General features: G+C 44.7%; 1 protein-coding gene across 1 annotated transcript in view; it reads left to right on the top strand.

Moving 5' to 3' along the window:
• The window catches only part of VWF (von Willebrand factor), a 297479-nt gene that overhangs the window by 229814 nt on the left and 46320 nt on the right, over positions 1-21345 (top strand). The window contains 4 exon segments of the mRNA XM_068278128.1: positions 331-672; positions 8879-9084; positions 11094-11196; positions 11284-11358. Coding sequence (XP_068134229.1) covers positions 331-672; positions 8879-9084; positions 11094-11196; positions 11284-11358 — 726 coding nt within the window.

Here is a 21345-nt window from a genome sequence, read left to right on the forward strand (position 1 = left end):
GACCATCACTTATAAACAGTACTTTGACACAGGGAACAAAACGACACAATATGACGGCCCAAAGCTGAAACCGGTTGGTCTTTGTAGAAGTAAGCAAGTTATTACACAATTCTCACCAAGCATTTTATGTGCGCTGTATTTAAATGCGATTTGATTGATGCAGTGGTGTCCCAAATGCCAGGACCCACAATTTCGCATTAATGTTTTAATAAATGCTATTTGAAACTTGAGGAAATGAGGATCTGATGCCAGGTTGGTGTATTAGGTTGCAGTCCTCCACTGATACCAGCATATAACATGAAATGATGTCATTTTCCCCTCCCAACACAGGAAGCTGTGACCAGAACCCCATGAATGACTTCATGCTGAAGGACGGCTCAGTGAGTGACAGCAGCCATTTCATACGGCAGTGGACGTTGGAGGACAGTTTGGGCAGGACATGCGTGACCAGGTCTGACGAGGTGTGCACGGAGCCACCCAACCCCCACTGCAACATCCTGCTACAGGACACCTTCCAAGAATGTCACTCCAAGATCCCGCCCAGCATCTACTTCAACCTGTGCCAGGAGAACAGCTGCCACGGGCAGGACTTCTGTGAGATCATTGCCAGCTACAGTCACCTGTGCCGACTGCACGGCGTCTGTGTAGACTGGAGAACAGCCGAGCTTTGCCGTGAGTATCGATATACTCTGCGTTCTTATCCATCAATCTGTGTCCTTCAACTTTATTGCAAGTTGTGAGGAGTAGGGATGGTCAATGACATGCAAATATTTCCGAGTTCATGCAGATTTATGTAAATTTTATTCAAATATATGAAGCTTGGAAATGGACCAATCAAGTCCCACCCAGGTTTAAATTGGTTGGTCCATTTTCAAGCTGCATGTATTTGCATGAAAATGTACATAAATCTTCATAAGTTCGGAAATATTTGCATCTCATTGACTGGGATGGTCAGTGTGAAGCTTGGAATTGGCCCATCAGTACTTTCTGGGGGTGCAATGATTGGCCTAGGGCTAAAGCCAGGTACATACATCCAATTTTGATTGCCCAATTTTACCACTTCACTGTAGTATGAGTGTCTATACAATCTGTTTATAGCATTCAAAATTCTGATGACCCTCATATTACATGAAGGGGAAAACATCGGCCAGTGTTGGCCAATCAAAAATGGATGTGTGTATATGCACCTTTAGTTGCACTGAGTTTGTACAAAATTCACATGCACGCTGAAATCATTATCAGCTCAATGACCATCTCTAGCCAGACAGGCTATTATTTCTGGCTTGCATGCAAATTTTATGCATCTTAGAACGGGACAATCATAGTTGCTTCTTGCTTATAAAGGCGCTGTAGTGACATATAGTAGAATGAAGTAAATTATTCAGGATAGCCACTTTTATGGTATAGTGGTGTTAAGCCCCTCCCTCCCAGTGATGCTTAGCCTAGGCTGTTTAGAGGGTGGGTAGAGGCGGAGATCCGCGGAGATTGACATGAGTGGTAGGGGGGGGGCGTCATTCAGGAGCTTACTGCGCAGGCACAGTACAAGAAAACTTTGTACTGCACTTGCGCAGTAAGCTCCCGATGACGAACGCGGGAGCGTGCATTATTCGTCTATTTAGACGAATAATTAGACCGGGCCGGCAGTGGGGAACGGAGAATCGTAGGAGGACTTACAGCTGCAGGGAGCCGATAGAAGCCCCAGGTAAGTGTCTGTTTTTTGTTTTTAAAGTGGATCCGAGATGAACTTTTACTCATTGCATAATTGTGTTCCTTTCATATAGTTATAGGGCAATCCTCAAGCCAAATACTTATTTGTTTTTGTTTTAATACTCTTAATTCCCTATAAACTAAACAAGCCCTGCCCACAGTTTTTCAGGGCAGTAGCAAGGGCTCATGGGAGCTCAGTCTGGACAGGAGGAGGGGGAGGTATTACTAGCCAGAGATTTCAGAGGCAGAGGGGAGGAGGGAGTAGGAAGGGGGGTTAGGTTTTTTTCAGACTGAGTGCTGATGGTGCAGATAAGCCTGCCTCTGTGTAATGTTTACAAACAACATGGCTGCTGTCATTGTATCACAGGAAGAAATAATCATATTCTATTCAAGCTGTTTGCAGCTAGATTTGCTGTTTAAACTATCTAAACTTTACATAAGATATATAGTTACTTGTTATAGTTAGTTTTTCATCTCGGATCAGCTTTAATACCCTACACAGAACCCCTTTAAGGTCTGCAGCCGTGGGTGAATGCTTCCGATAGATTGACTACCGCTGTTTCCCGTGCTATGCTCTTTGTCACAGCTGCTTTCATTACTGTCTTACCTGTTCTGCTGTGTTACATTCTTCTTGAAGCTGCTGTTATTATAGTCTTATTTGTTTCTAGATCACTTTTTTTTTTTACTCTTTTCCATTCTGTGTTGTTTTTTGTGCCGAACCGAATTCCGAGCCAGTGATGAGCGGAAATGCCAATATTCTTTTTGCATTAATTTTCGCTAAAATAATGTAAAATTAGATTTTTGAATGAAAATGCCATTTAAACTAAAATTTCAATGGCATTTTATTTTTCGTTTTCTTTTCGCACATTTTGGTGGTAAAAATATTGATTTTTCACAGTAAAAATGTTTGCTGTTTAAATTATTGTTTTCCACATTTCCCCACTTTTCAGGGTAAAATATCAATGTTTTGTGTTTTCACAAAAAAAAAAAAAAAAATGCACGCTGTTTTCTCGAAAATGTTCTAAAAAATGACTGCTAAAAATTCTCAAGCAACACTGATCCGGGCATGACCCTGTCGTGCTTGGCCAATAAATCTGGTTTCGATTCAAAAATGTAAGGCGCCGGGCCGAGGCAGAGGGCAGGCAAGAGAGGCTCCAGCCTCAGGGTGCAGTGTAGGAGGGGGCGCAGGAGGTGAGTGTAGGAGGGGGCGCACAGCTCACTCAGCTATCATTCCCCTATTGTGCTTGAAGCAGAGAGAAATAAGAAAAGGAAATACATGGCAGCGACTGCAAGCCATATAACTAGAGATTCAAGTGTTGGGTGCCCTGGGGCATCTCTTACTCTCTTAGGGCTCGTTTCCACCATAGCGAATCCGCATGCGGCGGCAACATGCGGATTCGCTTGGTACATTGAAGTGGCCGGGGCTGTTTCCATATGTGCGGCGTGCGGGAGCGATTTGGCGGCGGGCCAAATCTGCACGACGGGACCCACAGAATTCGCCTGCGTCGGGAATCCGTGCGAATCGCCGCTAATGTATTTAATAGGAAAAACGCATGCGTTTTTTACATGCGTTTTTACCCGCGATTCGCGTGCGATTTCGCACCTTTTTCAATGTTATTTTGCCCTGGCAGTGTCATGGTTAATTTCGCATGGCACCCTGCCATGCGAAATCGCGGGTAAAAACGCATGCGGAAACGCATCCGCATGCGTTTTTACAAGCGTCGGGATGCCGGCGAAATCGCGTCGCAACAGTGGAAACGGGCCCTAACTCTAATAGCAATCAGTGTGTGACGGCTGAGGTGGGAGGGATGGAGGGGCGCACTGTGGTGTCTCAGCCTTGGGTTCTGGAAGACCTTGTCCCAGCTCTGGTAAGGCGTCTGGTCACTCTTTCTGATGCCCTGCTGGTATATTCACAGTCTCTCCGTTAAGCTATTCATTTGGAAGCTGTTGTTGGAAGAAGAGCTCAGGCGGTGAATCACACGGCCGTACTAACAGAGGGGGATTCCCTCTCCAGTGCTTCACCTTGTCGGATTTTCCATCGTCTCGAGTGACGTGGCAAATATCCAGCATTCTGCTCCGCTGTTCTCTGTCTCAGCATGTTCGGAGTGGAGTCACCCGTATTACGAGGGGGGATCCCCCTCCTTAATCCCCGCCAGGAGGGAGAGCCCTGCACAAGTGATGGGATAAGAACACCTGATGCCATCTTTCAACACTTTGACACGGTTCTTACCCCTCCTCAGAACGGCAGCGGCGAATGTGGCAGCACGGCCCTGCCGCCGCTCATGTATCGCGTCTGTATGGAGCTGTATCGGTGGATATATCACAGCAGCCAAAGGATTAGCTGAAAAGTGCAGGTCCAAGTAGAGTACCCCTATTTCCTTATATTACACGTAAAAGAAAATACTCCCAAATGTCTCTTGGTAAAGGGACCCTGCAGATAATCCAAATATATAAATCTGTATCCTAAAAGTGTTTCTGGAAGCATAGTTGCCATACTGGGGGGAGGGCAGGGCCATGACTAGACATTTTGCCGCCTGAAGCAATACATTGTGAGGACCCCCCATATATGTGTGCAAAGCTGGGCATTGTAGGCTCTGGCACTACACTTACCTCCCTCTGCTGCCTCTGGATCAGCATCTGATCCCTGGGATGCCGGGTATGTGCTGCAACGGTGGCGACGCATCACTCACCCACTCTCAGCAGGTTAGCGATGGGGTCACCACCAGCCACAAGTGAAGTCCTGCTTCCTCTCTGACTACAGCGGTGCCTCATGTGATCCGGCAGCACATAACGGGTCACATGAGGCACTGCTGTAGCCATGGATACAGGAAGCTGGACAAGCAGATGGAGGTCCCAACATTAGAACACCGAGAACAGCAGAGTGAAGGCGCGCCACACATCTAGGCGCCTCTTGCTGCCCTCTAATTAATGCCGCCCTGAAGCACCCTAGGGGAGGGACTGCATCTGGCTAGCTATACAAGAGGACCCCTCTGGCTTCCTATTCTGAGGCTCCTTGGGCTACCTATATTGAGAGGGCTACCTCCTCTGTATACCTATACTGGGGAGGGGGGTAGGGCTTTGGCTACCTATACTGAGGGGGCTATTTATACTGGGGGGATCTTGATACATAGTTACATAGTTATTTAGCTTGAAAAAAGACATACGTTCAACCAGAAAACAAAGTACAATGCCAGCCTGCTCCCTCACATATCCCTGTTGATCCAGAGAAAGGAGAAAAAACCCTTACAAGGCATGGTCCAATTAGCCCCAAAAGGGAAACAAATCCTTCCCGACTCCAGATAGCAATCTGATAAAATCCCTGGATCAACATCACTGGGCATTACCTAGCAATTATAGCCATTACCAAGTAATTATAGCCACCTATTATGGCACCTATACCAGTGGTCACATCTGGCTTCCTATGCTGGAAAACTACCAATGCCATGGGGGGAGGGGGGAGCAACTCTGGCTACCAGTACTAGGGGGCTACCTATACTGGGGGGCTCCTCTGGCTACCTATACTGGGGTGCCCATCTAGCATGAGTCCATCCACACAAACCAGTTAGTGAGATCAAATATGGGAAATGGGAGGAGCCATCTGCCACCCCAGAGGGTCCGTCACATTTGGGACAATGACCCGGATGTAATACAGGTAAGCAGGGGTGTAACTAGACTTAATTGGGCTCCCCTGCAAAAATGATAGCATGGGGTCCCCCTGGTCCCCAAACCCCATGCAGGTCACATGATCGGGAGGCGGCGAATGACAACAGAGAGTGTTCTGCAGTGAAGCAGCGTCTGGAAGTAGGAAAAAAATTACACTTGCTCCTGCACACGGTTTTTGTGAGCAAACATGGAGGGTTTTCTGCTAATAGGTTGAACTTGCGTTAGGAGAGAGGGAGGAGGGGGGCCCCCAAAGAGGGAGGAGGGGGGCCCCCAAACCCCCCAATCGCAGGGGTGATTGTTCCACCGATACAGGTAAGTATGCTTTTTTTATTGTAAACTTTGCCCCCCCCCCCCCCTTCCCTCTCTGTAAGGGCTCTTGCTGTGGATAGCTACTTTAAAAACAAGACACATATAAGTCTTATTTGAGAGGTAAATTAAAACATTTTCTCCTTTTAGAAAAAAACTGAAATGCACTTAAAGTGGCAGCTGTGGAGGATTTGAGGTTTCTGAATACTCGACCGCAGAGCTCCGAGATGGTCCTTTCTAACTAATTATCTCCCGTAGATCGCTGCAAGCACACAAGGCACCGTCACGGCGAAACACGTTAACGTAATTCAGTAACGTCAGCTGTAAATATTTACAAATGTAATATCGAATTATCAAAGCGGTACATGTGTCTAGATTTATGTAAATCATATTTTTCTGCATAATGAACCACATATGAAACTGAGTGACTTTTATTTTTTTTAAAGTTGAAATCAAGCGCACATCGTTATTCTTTTTCCATGAAGTAAATGGCGTGTTTTTATTTTAGAATAAATTACGCACAGATGGCAAGGGAGGTCTGATTAAGACCTGTTTTAATTCGGGGTAATTGCATGTGTTACGCGCGTGCAAAATATTCTAATACTTTCCTTGCAGAGAGGAGAGTTTCAGAGGTGAACGCTGAGGGGAAAAAGCGTTATAGAGGAACTGTAACCAAGGATTCAACTTCATTCAAATCAGTAGCTGATACCCCCTTTCCCATGAGAGAGCGTTACCTTTTCTCAGATAGATCAACAGGAGGGGTCTGTATGGCTGATATTGTGGTGAAACCCCTCCTACAGTGTGATGTCAGAACCTAGGTCCTGACATTTTCCTGTCTGTGAGCCTTGTTGCATTGTGGGAAATAACGTCTGTTTCAACTGCCAAACAACCAGTATCTCCCTCTGTGCATATGTACAGTATATCTATGACAAAAACAACCTTTTAGCCTATCGCAATGTTAGTGGGTGTGGTTATAATGACAGTTGATGCTGTCTAGTTTGTTTTTTTGTCTGCCAGTAGTAAAGATGATGATGTGCAGGCTCATTGTGGATCAAACAACATGAACAAATTACATGGGGAATATCAATCATTTCTTGATCACTCTTCTATTTTTTAATTTCTCACTTTGCAACGTATTGATTTTTTTCCCCTTTTCGCTAAAGTTCCTCTTTAAGTTCACTGTATAAGTTCACTAGTTAAAGGAATACTGTAGGGGGGTCGGGGGAAAATGAGTTGAACTTACCCGTGGCTTGTAATGGTCCCCCGCAGACATCCTGTGCCCGCGCAGCCACTCACCGATGCTCCGGCCCCGCCTCCGGCTCACTTCTGGAATTTCCGACTTTACAGTCTGAAAACCACTGCGCCTGCGTTGCCGTGTCCTCGTTCCCGCTGATGTCACCAGGAGTGTATAGCACAAGCTTAGTATGGTCTGTGCCTGCGCAGTACGCTCCTGGTGACATCAGGGGAAGTGAGGACACGGCAACGCAGGCTCAGGGGTTTTCTGACTTTAAAGTCAGAAATTACAGAAGTGAACCGGAGGCTGGGCCGGAGCATCGGTGAGCGGCTGCGCAGGCACAGGATGCCTGCGGGGGACCATTAGAAGCCCCGGGTAAGTTCAACTCATTTTCCCCCGACCCCCCCTACAGTATCCCTTTAAGTTCCATGCTTATACTGTATGAAGAGCCTATAAAAATGCTATATTCAGGCCCATTGCTAGCTTCAGGAGTGCTTGCACAGCTACACTCACAGTTAGGGGAAGGGCCACCTTGTTAGCCAATCAGATTTCATTGTGCAGTGTGATCTCTGTAAAGGTTTGAAGTGGAATTGACCCTATTCTAGTTACAATAATAGAATAGGACATCAGTGCTGGTGGAGGAAAGTGATAAAGTTTACATATATAAATGCCCTTATAGCTAGAATTTTTTTCCTACTTGTTTTCACCCTTCACCTCCACACTGTTACTGCTCTAGGAGCACTCCTAGTCATTTTTTTTTTGACCTGAAGAAGAGGGGTGATACTCGCGAAATGCATTGTCAAGTAATTGATAAACACCTGTAATAAGGTGTTCATTAACAGTACAATATTTTCCTCAGATGAAATCATCTGATCAGATTTTTACGATCAAATTGTAGTGTTTGGAGAAAATCGACCTGAAACTATTCTATGGTCGATTGGAATTGAGAAATTTGTCGATCGGAATATTTAAAATCGTATCTGAAGAGAGAACAAACCCCAATCAACCCAATATGGAACTTGACACCCCCTCCCCCCCTACACAAACACACACACTAGATTCCATTTGGCTCATTTACTAAACATACTGTACTAACTTCATGCACATGGTAGTGAGATGCAAAATATTTTTGCAAATTTTTATCCGATTTGTGCCACTTGAAAATTGACCAATCCCACAGTGGCTCAGTCAACTGGTGTATTTTGAAGGTGCGTACATTTATAAGAATGCGCTCCATGCTGCATTCCATCTTCTGACACCTCCGCCCTGTAAACTGGAACATCTGTTTAGAAAAAGGAAGTGTCAAAAGATGGAACATGGCATGGAGCACATCAGAAAGGAGGCAGGGCCTTAGTAAGATAATCTCCGCGTACACACACAGCCCACGCCCCACCATTTAGCTTTTCGCAAAATCGTTCACGCTCATCCATAGACCAGCGAAACAAGGCTGTAGGATTTAGCAGCAGTATATTGCAAAAACAATGCGTTTCTGAGAATTTCCAAAGCCAGTACAAAATATACCTGGTCTCCCAGAATGCTTTGGGCATGGGGATTTCACATACTGTATATAATCAGCCTAAGGTTCGCAACCGGGACTTTTGCAGGAGCAGGGCGCCTTAAACACATGTAAGCATTTTGGGGACAATAGCATGTATGGGGGCTTTGGGCTGGGGATTCCACATACTGTATATAATCAGCTTAGGCTGTGACATCACTAGGAGGGCGGAGCTAAATACCAATATACAGCAATCAATAGATATTGGAAGTGTTTCTGATGATGAAATCAGGAAAATGACTGTAAATGTGGCATCCTGATTTACTGCATTCTACTATATGTCCCAACAGGGCCTCTTTAAATGCATATAATGTTTTGTTTTTTACTATCCCTAGTGGTAGACCATGACTACCCATGCTGTCTAGTAGTAGTGGCATATACTGTAAACATTGATATCCTGCTTTGTGTTTCAGCAATGACCTGTCCCAGTACCATGGTGTACAGCCACTGTCAGACAGGGTGTACTAGGGACTGCGGCAGTGCACACAATGCCACAATCTGCCCGGATCACCCTACTGAAGGCTGCTTCTGCCCTGATGGAGACGTGACTGTCAATGGAAAATGTGTCCCGGAAAGCATGTGCACCCAATGCATGGACAACTATGGAGTGGGGCACCGGGTAGGTCCAAATACTTCTGTCACATAGAATGCCAAACACCAGGCAAGTATAGCAAATAATACTACTTGCATGTGATCAACAGCAACTAAGCCTATAACGACCTCAGACTCCCATTGCACACACAGACGCTGGCGTACTTGAGGGCGCAGCGGTTTGGTATACGTTTGCTTTATAGCCGATAGCCAATAGCATTCAACGCCTGTGTTTCTGAAATAAAAATGACGCGGCTTGAAAATGGGCCAATCCAATGCAACAAAATACTGCCAGGTATAAGTGATGCGCTCAAATGTTGCACTAATCATAATTTCGCACCATAATTCGCAATTACGATACAAAATCGTAATGTGAGATTTCGGGGAAAATCGTATTTTAATTTGTAACCAAAATCGAAAACCGTAACTTCCCAATTTTGCGTAATGTCGTGCCGACTTTTTCCGGTTAGTAGCAACCTGCGAAAGTCCCGGCGGCGCTAATTACTATCCCCCCCTCCAGGATGTCATTGACACGGGATTAAGATGTAATTTGGCTTCCAGCGATTTCTGGTGGCCGAATAACGCTGTTTTTATCGTAATTTGAGCACCGTCTTTTGATGGTGCCCAAAATACTGAGTACTGCTATAGCTTTAATTCACTTTATGTAATTTACCTATGGTGTTGCCGGCTGCGCCCAATTTTCCAGCGTGGTTTTGCCTGACTCAACTAAAATTGCTAAATACCGTATATTCCGGCATGTAACATGACTGGGCATATAAGACGACTCCCAATTTTCCAAATAAAATATAGAGTTTGGGATATACTCGCCGTACCTCTTCCAACGCACACCAAATCAAAATTAAACATCGTATACTGGTGCTATGTATGAACAGATACTGGTGCTGTACTGTATCTGGTACCCAGTGTATAAAAGTATATAGGCGATTGGTTGAATTGGTCAACTATCCCTTAGTGGGTTGGTCAGCTCTCCTGATCTCCCTGTTTATCAGAGCGGTATGGAAGAATAGATTGTGCTGTGCCCCTCTGTCATCTTTCTGGCCCACCCTTGTATCCAGGGCCGGGCCGAGGCAGAGGCTGGAGAGGCTCCAGCCTCAGGGCGCAGTGTAGGAGGGGGCGCACAATTCATTAAGCTGTCATTCCCAATTGTGTTTGCAGCAGAAAGAAATAAGAAAAGGTGATACATGGCAGTGACTGCAAGCCAGATCACTAGAGATTAAGGTGTTGGGGAGGTTAGGGGCCTTGGGGCACCTATTAGTCTAATAGCAATCAGTGTGTGACAGCCGGGGTGGGAGGGATGGAGGGACGCACTTTGGTGTCTCAGTCTTGGGTGCTGAAGGACCTTGTCCCGCCTCTGCTTGTATCCTATTTGCCTCCTTCTCTGCCTCTCAGATCTCGCACATGTGCACCTGCACCGCTTCACTACAGTGCTCAGCAGCGAGATCTGAGAGGTGGTAACAGGATAGGGCATATCACCCGGCATCAATGACACCCGGCATATAAGACGACCAGGGGGAAAAAGTACACATTTTACACTGGGGGTAGAGAGCCGAGGGCAGCAAGGCCACTAGGTGGCATCACTAGGCCGATTTTCAAAAGCTTTCATGCTGACATTGATCGGTAATCGTCCTGCGGTTTATGGCGCCCAATAGATCTCTCTCCGATCAGATTCGATCAGAGAGAGATTGGCCTATTTTCCAGTACATCATCTGATATACGGGCACCTTTAAATATCACATTTTTATTTCTCTACTGAATGTACAGTTCAGTAACACTTTAAAGGAAACCTGACAACAAGCGCCTGCGATTCCAGAGCGTGGCTATTAGCGCTTTAGTGGGCCTTAGTCCTAAGGGGTGTACGCAATAAAGCAGAATTACGCGAGTAAAGTCTTATAGACGGGTCAAATTGATTATTTTGGACAAGTCTTAATGCAGTATTGCCTACGCCCCTAAGTCTTGTGCGCATTCGCCATACTTACCTAAGCTAGAGCTAATAAATGAATAATATCTCTCATTCAGCACCTGGAGACCTGGATTCCAGACCACGACCCCTGCAGCATCTGCATCTGCCTGGATGACCGGATGATTAACTGCTCGTCCAAGCCGTGTCCGACCGTTAAGCGTAAGCGAATATGTATCAGTTCTCCTGCAGTTCCTGGCCAAGCGATGAAGTGCTAACAGCCTGCAAACCTCTCATGTCGTTTTTCAGCAATCACCTGCGGCCCGTGTGAAATCCCACAGCTAAAGACGACTTCCGATCACTGCTGCCCGGAATACGAATGTGGTGGGTACTCTGCAGTCAGTCCCTCAGTCTCCTCCCCCTTTCACCGCCAGAGTTGTAGAGGCGTTGCCACTAGGGATGGTCAATGATATGAAAATAATTTTAAGTTGATGCAGCACTATGCAAATTTATACAGCTTGAAAATGAACCAATAAAATCCTGCTGAGGTAAAATTTGATTGGTCCATTTTCAAGCTGCATATATTTGTATGCAAAATTTGAATAACCCTGCATCAACTCAAAATTATTTGCATGTCATTGACCATCCCTAGTTGCCACAATCCTAGCCATTAGCCAACACAGCACTTGTGGGGAAGCTCAATACATCGGCTGATCCATTATTTGGCAAACAAAGGGGTATTTGTACATCAAATTCAACCAATGTAAATTATATATATGTTTATGTGTACAGTTTTTTTAAATCACAATCATCAATCACCCTAAGATGGTCCAGTTGTTCCAGAGAAAGGCTAAAAAAAACCCCTGCTGCTGTATTCTGTCCCCCCCCCCCCCCCCTCTAAATGTGTTTAGATGCCCTTTTTAAGCAGTAGTGTAGTAGTGTACCTGAACTCAGAACTTCCTCGCTGCTCTAAAAGGTCAGCAACAGCATAATAACTTTTAAAGAAAAACATTTTTTGTTACAGCTGATACAAATCCTGCAATACATCTGCAGGGTGTCTACTTCCTCCTTTAATGGAAGCAGACATAGGGTTACAATCCTGTGTTTGCAAATTAGCTGTCAAGGCAGTCAGCTGAGAGATCAAATTACAGTTGTGATTAGTCACAGATAGGGGGGGATTTAGACAGTCTAAACTCTCTAAATACATACAGGGTGCATTTCCCTATTTTTTCTTTCTGTCCTGTGCAAGAGTCCAGGTCCACTTTAAACTGAAGGGTTAGGAAGATGGTGTTCGTTTAATAAAAGCTGAATCTGGACAAAACCTAGCAAGAAAAATGGATGCTTTTGAAAGGAAGATATTACGCTAAGTCTATGGCCCCACCCACAAGAATGGTGTATGGAGAATTAATTAAGGACCAGGGGTGGTTTGCCTGATCTGTGCTGCGTGGACTCTCCAGCCTGCAGCACAGATCAGGAGTGCAGCAGGGCGATCAGACTTACCCCCTTTTTTCCCCACTAGGCGGATGTCCTCCTGGGGGGGGGGGTCTGATCACCGCCGGCTTGCTGCGCTTTGCAGGGGGGGGGGGGGCTCTTCAAAGCCCTCCGCAGCAGCATTTTCGGCGCTCCCTGACTTCCCATCCCTCCCTCTCCCTCCATTGGCTGAAGGATAGGCTTCAGCCTATCATATGCCGGCGATCCCCGGCCAATCAGAGGCCGGGGATCGCCGATCTGCCCTACGGCGCTGCTGTGCAGCAGCGCCGTATGATGTAAACAGTGGGGATTTCTTCCCCGCGTGTTTACATTTTGCCAGCGAGCCGCGATCGGCGGCTCTCTGGCTGTTCACGGAGCCACCCTCCGTGAACTGACATGGAAAGGCCGCTCGATCGAGTGGCCGTTTCCATGGTAACCCACTTAAGACTTGCTGACGCCAATGGGCGTTAGCTGGTCCTTAAGTGGTTAAATACAACTATACACAAATATGGAGACACCGAGACCCCGATATAGTGTAGTATGTACTGGTAGAGTGGATATACAAGGTAAGTATGCAGATATACTCACAAACAAGGGTTACCGTCCAGGTAGCCACTATATCAGCAGGTGGGGAGATTAGACCTGTCCCCACTCAGGGTTAAGAAGTAGCTCTCTCTGTAGATAGGAAATAAGGGCAACACCCCTCCACCAAGGGTGGACACAGGAACTGTATATGCAGACAGGCGCCAAAAGAATAAAATTTACTCAAAATGTTAAAATGAGAGGAGGCAGAGGTGGACTTACCTCCTAAAAGCAGACACACAAAGAGACATGTTGTATATGTTCAAAACAATAAGGGTTTATTTGTATACTCCAAGAAGTACAAGTGGCGCTGAGCTTTGCACCAGACCTGTATGAGTACATGCTCCATTTTTTATTGCCTGATGAAGCAGGAGATGCCTGCGAAACGCTTTGCACTTGCACTTTTTGTGGAAACAGGCTGAGACCCACGAAACGTGTTGCCTGTGCTAATGAAATGTTATTGTCTTCCATTGTTCTGGCTGATTAACCCTTTGGGCCTATAATTGGCCTGAGGAAGTGAGCTTAGACCCACGAAACGCGTTGCCTGTGCTGATGAAATGTTATTGTCTTATGCAATTGCTATTATTGAGGTAAGCCACCTCCTCCTTTTTTTTGTTTTATGCGTTTTTAACTTTTATTTATCCTTGGGCACCTAACCCCTTTGTATTTATTGAATATCTGCATCGTCACACAGTGTCTGTAACTTCAGCCTATTAGTGATGTCTCGGGGGTCTTGTAGCTAAAGAAGGGCCTGAAACGGCCAGCCAAGAACCCAATGTGCTACTGTTATTGGTGAGGAGGACGTGGTCCTCTTTATGGTTTTGTTTTGTTCAGTGGCTTCCGAGAATTCGGAAGTATCTCGGCTTTGGCAGATGCAGAGCGCTTACGCCGTCATATTTCAGTGGAAAATATTTCTGTCATTAGAACTGACTCAGTGTCTAACTCGTGCGCGGGATTCCAAGAACGACACGTCAATCGCCACGCCAATCCAAACACTAATTCATGTCAGATAACAGAGAGCAATGCGTCGCATTCGTGGGTGGTTTTGTTTGTTTAACATCCCACTTGTCAGAAAGCAAAAATTCTGGATTACCTTGAGGACAGATGAGGAAAAGGCCGATTTGGGGTGTACAACATATTTTACTGATGCATAAGTCACATCTCAACTTAAATGTACAGCAGAGTCCCCAATATCTGGTACCGGTGGGGATGGCCTGATGCTGGATATACAGGATCTTCTCAAAAAATTAGCATATTGTGATAAAGTTCATTATTTTCTGTAATGTACTGATAAACATTAGAATTATTTTAGATTCATTACACACAACTGAAGTAGTTCTAGCCTTTTATTGTTTTAATATTGATGATTTTGGCATACAGCTCATGAAAACCCAAATTTCCTATCTCAAAAAATTAGCATATTTCCTCCGACCAATAAATGAAAAGTGTTTTTTAAAACAAAAAAAAGTCAACCTTCAAATAATTATGTTCAGTTATGCACTCAATACTTGGTCGGGAATCCTTTTGCAGAAATGACTGCTTCAATGCGGCGTAGCATAAAGGCAATCAGCCTGTGGCACTGCTCAGGTGTTATGGAGGCCCAGGATGCTTCGATAGCGGCCTTAAGCTCATCCAGAGTGTTGGGTCTTGCGTCTCTCAACATTCTCTTCACAATATCCCACAGATTCTCTATGGGGTTGAGGTCAGGAGAGTTGGCAGGTCAATTGAGCACAGTAATACCATGGTCAGTAAACCATTTACCAGTGGTTTTGACCTGGCACCTGCTCACAGTGCCAAAACCACTGGTAAATGGTTTACTGACCATGGTATTACTGTCCTCAATTGGCCTGCCAACTCTCCTGACCTAAACCCCATAGAGAATCTGTGGGATATTGTGAAGATAAAGTTGAGAGACGCAAGACCCAACACTCTGGATGAGCTTAAGGCCGCTATCGAAGCATCCAGGGCCTCCATAACACCTGAGCAGTGCCACAGGCTGATTGCCTCCATTCCACGCCGCATTGAAGCAATCATTTCTGCAAAAGGATTCCCGACCAAGTATTGAGTGCATAACTGAACATAATTATTTGAAGGTTGACTTTTTTTGTTTTAAAAACACTTTTCTTTTATTGGTCGGATGGAATATGCTAATTTTTTGAGATAGGAAATTTGGGTTTTCATGAGCTGTATGCCAAAATCATCAATATTAAAACAATAAAAAGCTTGAACTACTTCAGTTGTGTGTATTTAAATCTAAAATATATGAAAGTCTAATGTTTATCAGTACATTACAGAAAATAATGAACTTTATCACAATATGCTAATTTTTTGAGAAGATCCTGTATGTGTTTGCCGGTTGCTTGAGCAAGCACAAGCCTCCCGCTCTAAATACTTACCGGCCTCCAGCGACGTCTAGCAGCCTTTCCTGCAGCTCTTAGCGGGCTTCTAACTGCTTTCCGTCGTCCTCCGTGCTTGCAAGTGGGCGTGTCACCTGACCCACATCAGGTCAGGTGACACAAAGGCTCCCATGCACAGCACTGTGAAGCTGCTAGGAGCTGCAGGAAGGCTGCTACATAACGCTGGAGGCTCAGTAAGGCCTAGTTCACATTAGAGGTGTTTTTGTTAAGTTTTAAGTGCGGGCGATTTTCAAAATCGAACTATCACACTACCGAATGGGAGGTACTGGTAATAAATAACAATTGCACAATGCCCAAACAGGGCTAGACCATAAGTACCAGAAACTTGGTCAATAGTAGACCTATCCCATGTACACAACAATATGATCGCTGTGGTAATACATGGGAGGTTTCCTGTCTCAGGTAATGAGAGATAAAAGACGGTATATGGTCAGTATTGGTATGAACACTAAAGGGTGAGGGTCTTTGCTGATCCCCCCCCCCCCACTGGTCAACTTGTATTCCCCGTGGGGTGTAGCTATCTCTGCCCCAGTGTCACCAATTGAGACCTACATCACAGTACAATTTCCTCTAAAAATTAATACCTATATAATGAGCACAATTGTGGCAGAAAAACACTGGGTGCAAGTTCCCCTAGTACTGGGGTGTGGTTTGCTCGCACACAGGTCAATGTAGATCAGCCACAATAGTTGCAAAGGACCCAATAGGGGTCAAGGATATAGGTAATCCTCCTTCACAGAAGGTAACTGGGGTAACACATATAAGTGGGTGCATGAGTGTCAATATTTACAGTGCTCTCAACAATTGTTTCACCCTAATACAGGGCGTCGTCAGGAGAAAATAGTGCACAACATAAAAAACACAGTACAAAGATATCCCCACACCAAGTGTCAAAGTTTCCCCCAGCAATAGCCCAAGTCAGAGCTTGGAGAGATTTTCACAATCGCCTTGAAAGCGATTGTGCGATGATTCTCTATGAGAGAGTTCATATCAGAGCGGTTCGTTTGTGATCCGCTTTGAAAAGTGGTGCTTGAGCCATTTTTGAGGCGATTTGCCTTAATGGAAGGTATAGGAAATACACAAAACGCTCACAAAATCGATTTGGCAAGCGATTGCGTGCGCGTTTAAAAAAAAACAAAAAACATTGTATTTATTGTTTCTGGAACAAAAGACGAAAGCGCTATGCAAAAGCGCTTACAAAAACGCCCACAAAAACGAGTGAACGCGTAAGAAAATCGCCAGAAAGCGCTCTAAAAAAAAACACGGAAAAACCCCACCGCGGAGAGACACGCAAGGCGAACGCAATGTGAACAAGGCCTCGGTATTTGAAATGCCTCCAAAACTAAATTTCCTGTTATCCATCAGGCATGCCGGTTCGTTGAGAATTCTGCATAACGAGGACTTTGCTGCATTAGAAATTATTTTTTTCAATTTTGTCTGCATTCACTTGTGATTTTGAGCTCGGCGTAATTTTTTATTTGCATCAAAATGTGCAGTTATGACGCAAAATTGTAATGCGAAATATCCGGCTAATTCGTAACTAATCTCACGTGTAACCTTAATTATGGTCCATGAATTTCCAAAAATTTGACATCTAATTCTTTGGGAACAAGTCGTTTCTGAGAAAATTGATTTAAAGGACATCCGAGGTGAAAATAAACTGATGAGAAAAACAATTGTATCTATCCTCCTTCTCCTAAAAATGACTTTTTGGGATATCACACAGTTTAGTTTTATATTTAAATCTAGTTTTTAAGTTTTTACTGTTTCATTGTCTCTGCTCAATGACACCTTCATTGAAGTATGCCAGAGCTAAAATCTATGAATGATTGACCTTGTTTATCTCTTTCCTGATCTCAGAAGCCATTTACTGACTGGAAAGTATTTTATGGCTGTAACTACTTATCCTTGAGGGTTATGCTATAGTCTGACCCTGTCCGACACGGACAGGAACTGTCACTTGCATACCTAATATTTAACTCTTTCAGGCAGAGAAAGAAAAAAATCAATACAGCCTAGCTATTTGTGTGCTTGGCACTGTACATACATACATGTGTCTATCTCATCATGTGACATGTCACCTCGTTTGTTCTTTAACTACTTTACGACCGCCTCACGCCAACGGGCATGACCGCGGCAGCAGCCCCAGGACCGCCTATTGCCAATTGGCGGCAAGTCCTGGGGCTGCAGTTTCCCAGGGAACGGCCGGGCGCATGCGCGATCGTTCCCTGTACGAGATCGGCTTCCCCGGCCTCTGATTGGCCAGGGAGCGCCGTCCTCTCATAGGCTGATGCCTATGAGAGGCGGAACAGGACGGATCGCCATCCTGTTCCAATCCTACTTTACGGAGGGGAGGAGGGAAGGGGAGGAAGGGGGACGGGGAGAGAGAGAGCCTCGCTGAGGCATGTGTAAAAAAAAAAAAAAGTAAACAAAGCCTGCAGCGATTGGACCCCTCCGGCGGCATGTCTCCTATGGGACAAAAAAAGGAGGTGAGTCTGATCGCTGGGCACCTAAGCTGGGCTGTGCAGAAGGCTGAAAAGCCTGCACAGCCCAGCAATGCAAACATGAGCCTGGTCTTTAGGGGGGGTTACCACTGCGGTCGTCAAGTGGTTAAAAAAACATTTCAAAGAAAACATATTTTTTTAAACCAAGTAAAATGACATTTTGTTACAGTACTCTTTAATTTATACCATGTTCCAAGTTCTGTAGACACATTTTAAGAAATTGACGGCATTGGGTCCCCTCTCCCAGGCCTCTGTATTACCTTGTCACCCATGTAGGCTGTTATAGCCAGAATTCAGAGCCTGGAGCTCACCCTGAGCTATACCAGCCGCATGGTCCATTTTTTTTTGGGGGGGGGGGCTCTGGAAGAGAGGGACGATGGGCAAGGTGCTCTTCCTCACCTCTAGTGCCCTGTATAAGTATCAGAGCAGGATCATCCGCCAGGCAAACTAGGCAGTTGCTTGGGGCCAAGTAGGTGTAAGGGGCCCACCTGCCACCTTATTTGACCTCTCTCCACTTCACCTTCCAAAAGGACCAGAAGGAGACCCAAATCTACTACCTTGCCCTTAGGGCCCCATCACATCTTCTGTCATCACTGATAAGTATGCGGAACTTGGGACTCAGTATATATTAAAGTCTACAGTTTCTCAAAAACTGCAAGGTCTTTTTGATTTTTATTTTTTTTTACTTGTTTCCACTATTCCCCCAAACTAATCTGGTTGTACACCAAATTTTTTTTTTTTTTTACAATTCACACAAAATTTATGTTGTTTAAAGTGAAATTTACATGTGCATTACATAAAACCAATTACATTTCAAACTCGTTATTACGTGTAATCGCAATTGCGAAATTTTGCGTAAGAGAAATTAGCACATTATGATCATCACTATTTTCTAGACATGCGTAACTGTCAGGCATAAAATCAAAAATCAATTCTTTATTTTTATCTTGTAAACAAGTAATAAGGATGCTAACCAGGCAATCCAAAAGTTAAAATCACTATTACTTTTCTTGTTGATAAATTCCCCAGTTTACCTGACTCTTATTTGGTACACACAAAATTTGGTACACAAAAAGGAAGTTGCAGGGCATGCTGGGTTGTCCTTTTTTGCGTCTCTATTTTCCCCTCAGACTTAACTAATGCAGCCTGATTGGCTGAAACCTCTTTCCCTCCTGTTTTCCCCTCCCACACCTCTGTTCCTCTCTGATTGGACAATATTTCTCATGCTGAGACAATGCACTTTCTACAGTGAAGGGCGGGTAATGCATGCACAATCAGGCAGAGGAGATAAAGGGAGGAAATGACATCAGGATTGGCTTCAAAATAGCCACAGTTATAATGGGAAATGCTAAGAAGGATTTTCTCTTTTTTTACTGTAAAAAAATCAATAAAATCAAAACGTGGACAGTGCAATACATACGTTATGTAAGTAGAGAAAGTATTTATCTACCTATATATGTGTTTTTTTTTTCTGAGATTGTATGGCTCACAGCTCCTCTTTAAGAGTAGAAGATTCCACGGGTGATGCTCGCTATGCCACCTGGTGGCACTGATACCCGAAGTGGGTGAGAACCAAGAAACATGTTGCATTTGGAGCTTTCTTAAAGAGGAACTGTAACGGCAAAACATCCCCTGGGGGGTACTCACCTTGGGTGGGGGAAGCCTCCGGATCCTAATGAGGCTTCCCACGCCGTCCTCCGTCCCTCAGGGGTCTCGCTGCAGCCCTCCGTACAGCCGTGACGTAACATTTACCTTCCTGGCTCCTGCGCAGGCGCTCTGATGGCTGTCGCCTCCGAAGTAGGCGGAAATACCCGATCGCCGTCGGGTCCGCTCTACTGCGCAGGCGCAAGTCTCCGGCGCCTGCGCAGTAGAGCGGACCCGACGGAGATCGGGTATTTCCGTCTATTTCCGAGCCGAATGCAGCCACAGCGCCCCCGCTGGAGCCAGCAAAGGTAAATATTGAAATTACAGTCGGGCCTGTCGCCGGCTGTTCAGAGGGCTGCAGCGAGACCCCCGTGGGACGCAGGACGGCGTGGGAAGCCTCATTAGGATCCGGAGGCTTCCTCCACCCGAGGTAAGTACCCCACGGGGGATCTTTTTAAAGTTACAGAGTCTCTTTAAAATATTTTTTTGCAAGTCAGGCTGGTTTAGTCATTAAAAAGTATTTGGAGACTTGTTCTACTTTTAACACTTTTAAGCAAAGCCGTGTTAAATGAAAAACAAAACCAAAACTTCTGTTTTTACAAACTTCGAATTTATGGAGTTTCTGCGTCCAAAAATGTTTCCCCATGTCGCTCACGATGAGAAAAGCAGTAGCTCAAAAATCTTATCACAGCACCTATAATAATAATGACAAGAATAATAATGATACTAAAATAATAAAAGTATCAAAATTATTGGCAATTTTTTAATATACTTAAAAAATAATTGGGTTTATTTTGTGATCATAAAACGCGTAAAAAAAAGTTATAATTTCTAGGCAGATTATTATTTTTTTTTAAATAAAAGTAGTCCTTTCATCTAGTAGGATTACACTAAGTTATGTCTACGTTCCGCCAATCCCACAAGAATATATTATTATTATTTTTACACATAATTCTCTTCATGTGTTACTTCAATTCACGATGACTTCTACACCTCTGAAGATCCTGGCTTAGGCGAGACCTTTTTTTCTTTTTCTTTTTTTTTGAGTAGTGGAAGACCTGAGGGTAAGGTGAGGGCCCCCGACGTTCTTTGTGTGTTTGAAATGGTAGCATTCTGTTCGTACAGGTTAATACGGGCCACATTATATTATGTTTTTCCATCCAGTAAACAGGCTTCTGCTCGCTGCCATGGTGATAAACATGATAATATTATTTGGGTAATTCCAAAATGACTTCCACGTAAACACCTCAGAAGGCTCCTCTAATCCCTTTGACAAATGTAGTCTTCCTACCTCTCAGAATTGTTGTTTGGAAAGTCTTTGTGGAGATGTAGTGGTGTCTCTGCTGAGGTGTTAAGTAGAGCCCCCTCCAGGCAGTGTTTGATAGGCTGGAGCTTTGTTCAGCATTGTCTGAGGGCCCTTATGAATGAGTTTTCTTTGATTCTCTGAATGTTTTACATCAGATTTACTTCAGTGTCTACATTTCCTTCCGAAGTACCAATTCTGCTTCAATTTTCGGAGATCAAACTCAATGAGATGTGTTTGTGTCAGAGTAGATCCATTGCTTGACATTAGAGGCTTTTAAAAGGTATTTCATCAAATGCACGAATACTAGATGGTCCTCAGGCAGGTCGATTGTTCATGACCACCTTGAACAAAAAATCAAGTATCAGTACAGGTGTCCCCTCATGTCGTTCAGTGATTTTCCACTCTAGGTGGCACACGATGGACTACGACCGACGAGACACACTAAAGG

This window comes from Hyperolius riggenbachi, chromosome 3 (assembly GCF_040937935.1).
Source record: "Hyperolius riggenbachi isolate aHypRig1 chromosome 3, aHypRig1.pri, whole genome shotgun sequence".
NCBI lineage: Eukaryota > Metazoa > Chordata > Amphibia > Anura > Hyperoliidae > Hyperolius > Hyperolius riggenbachi.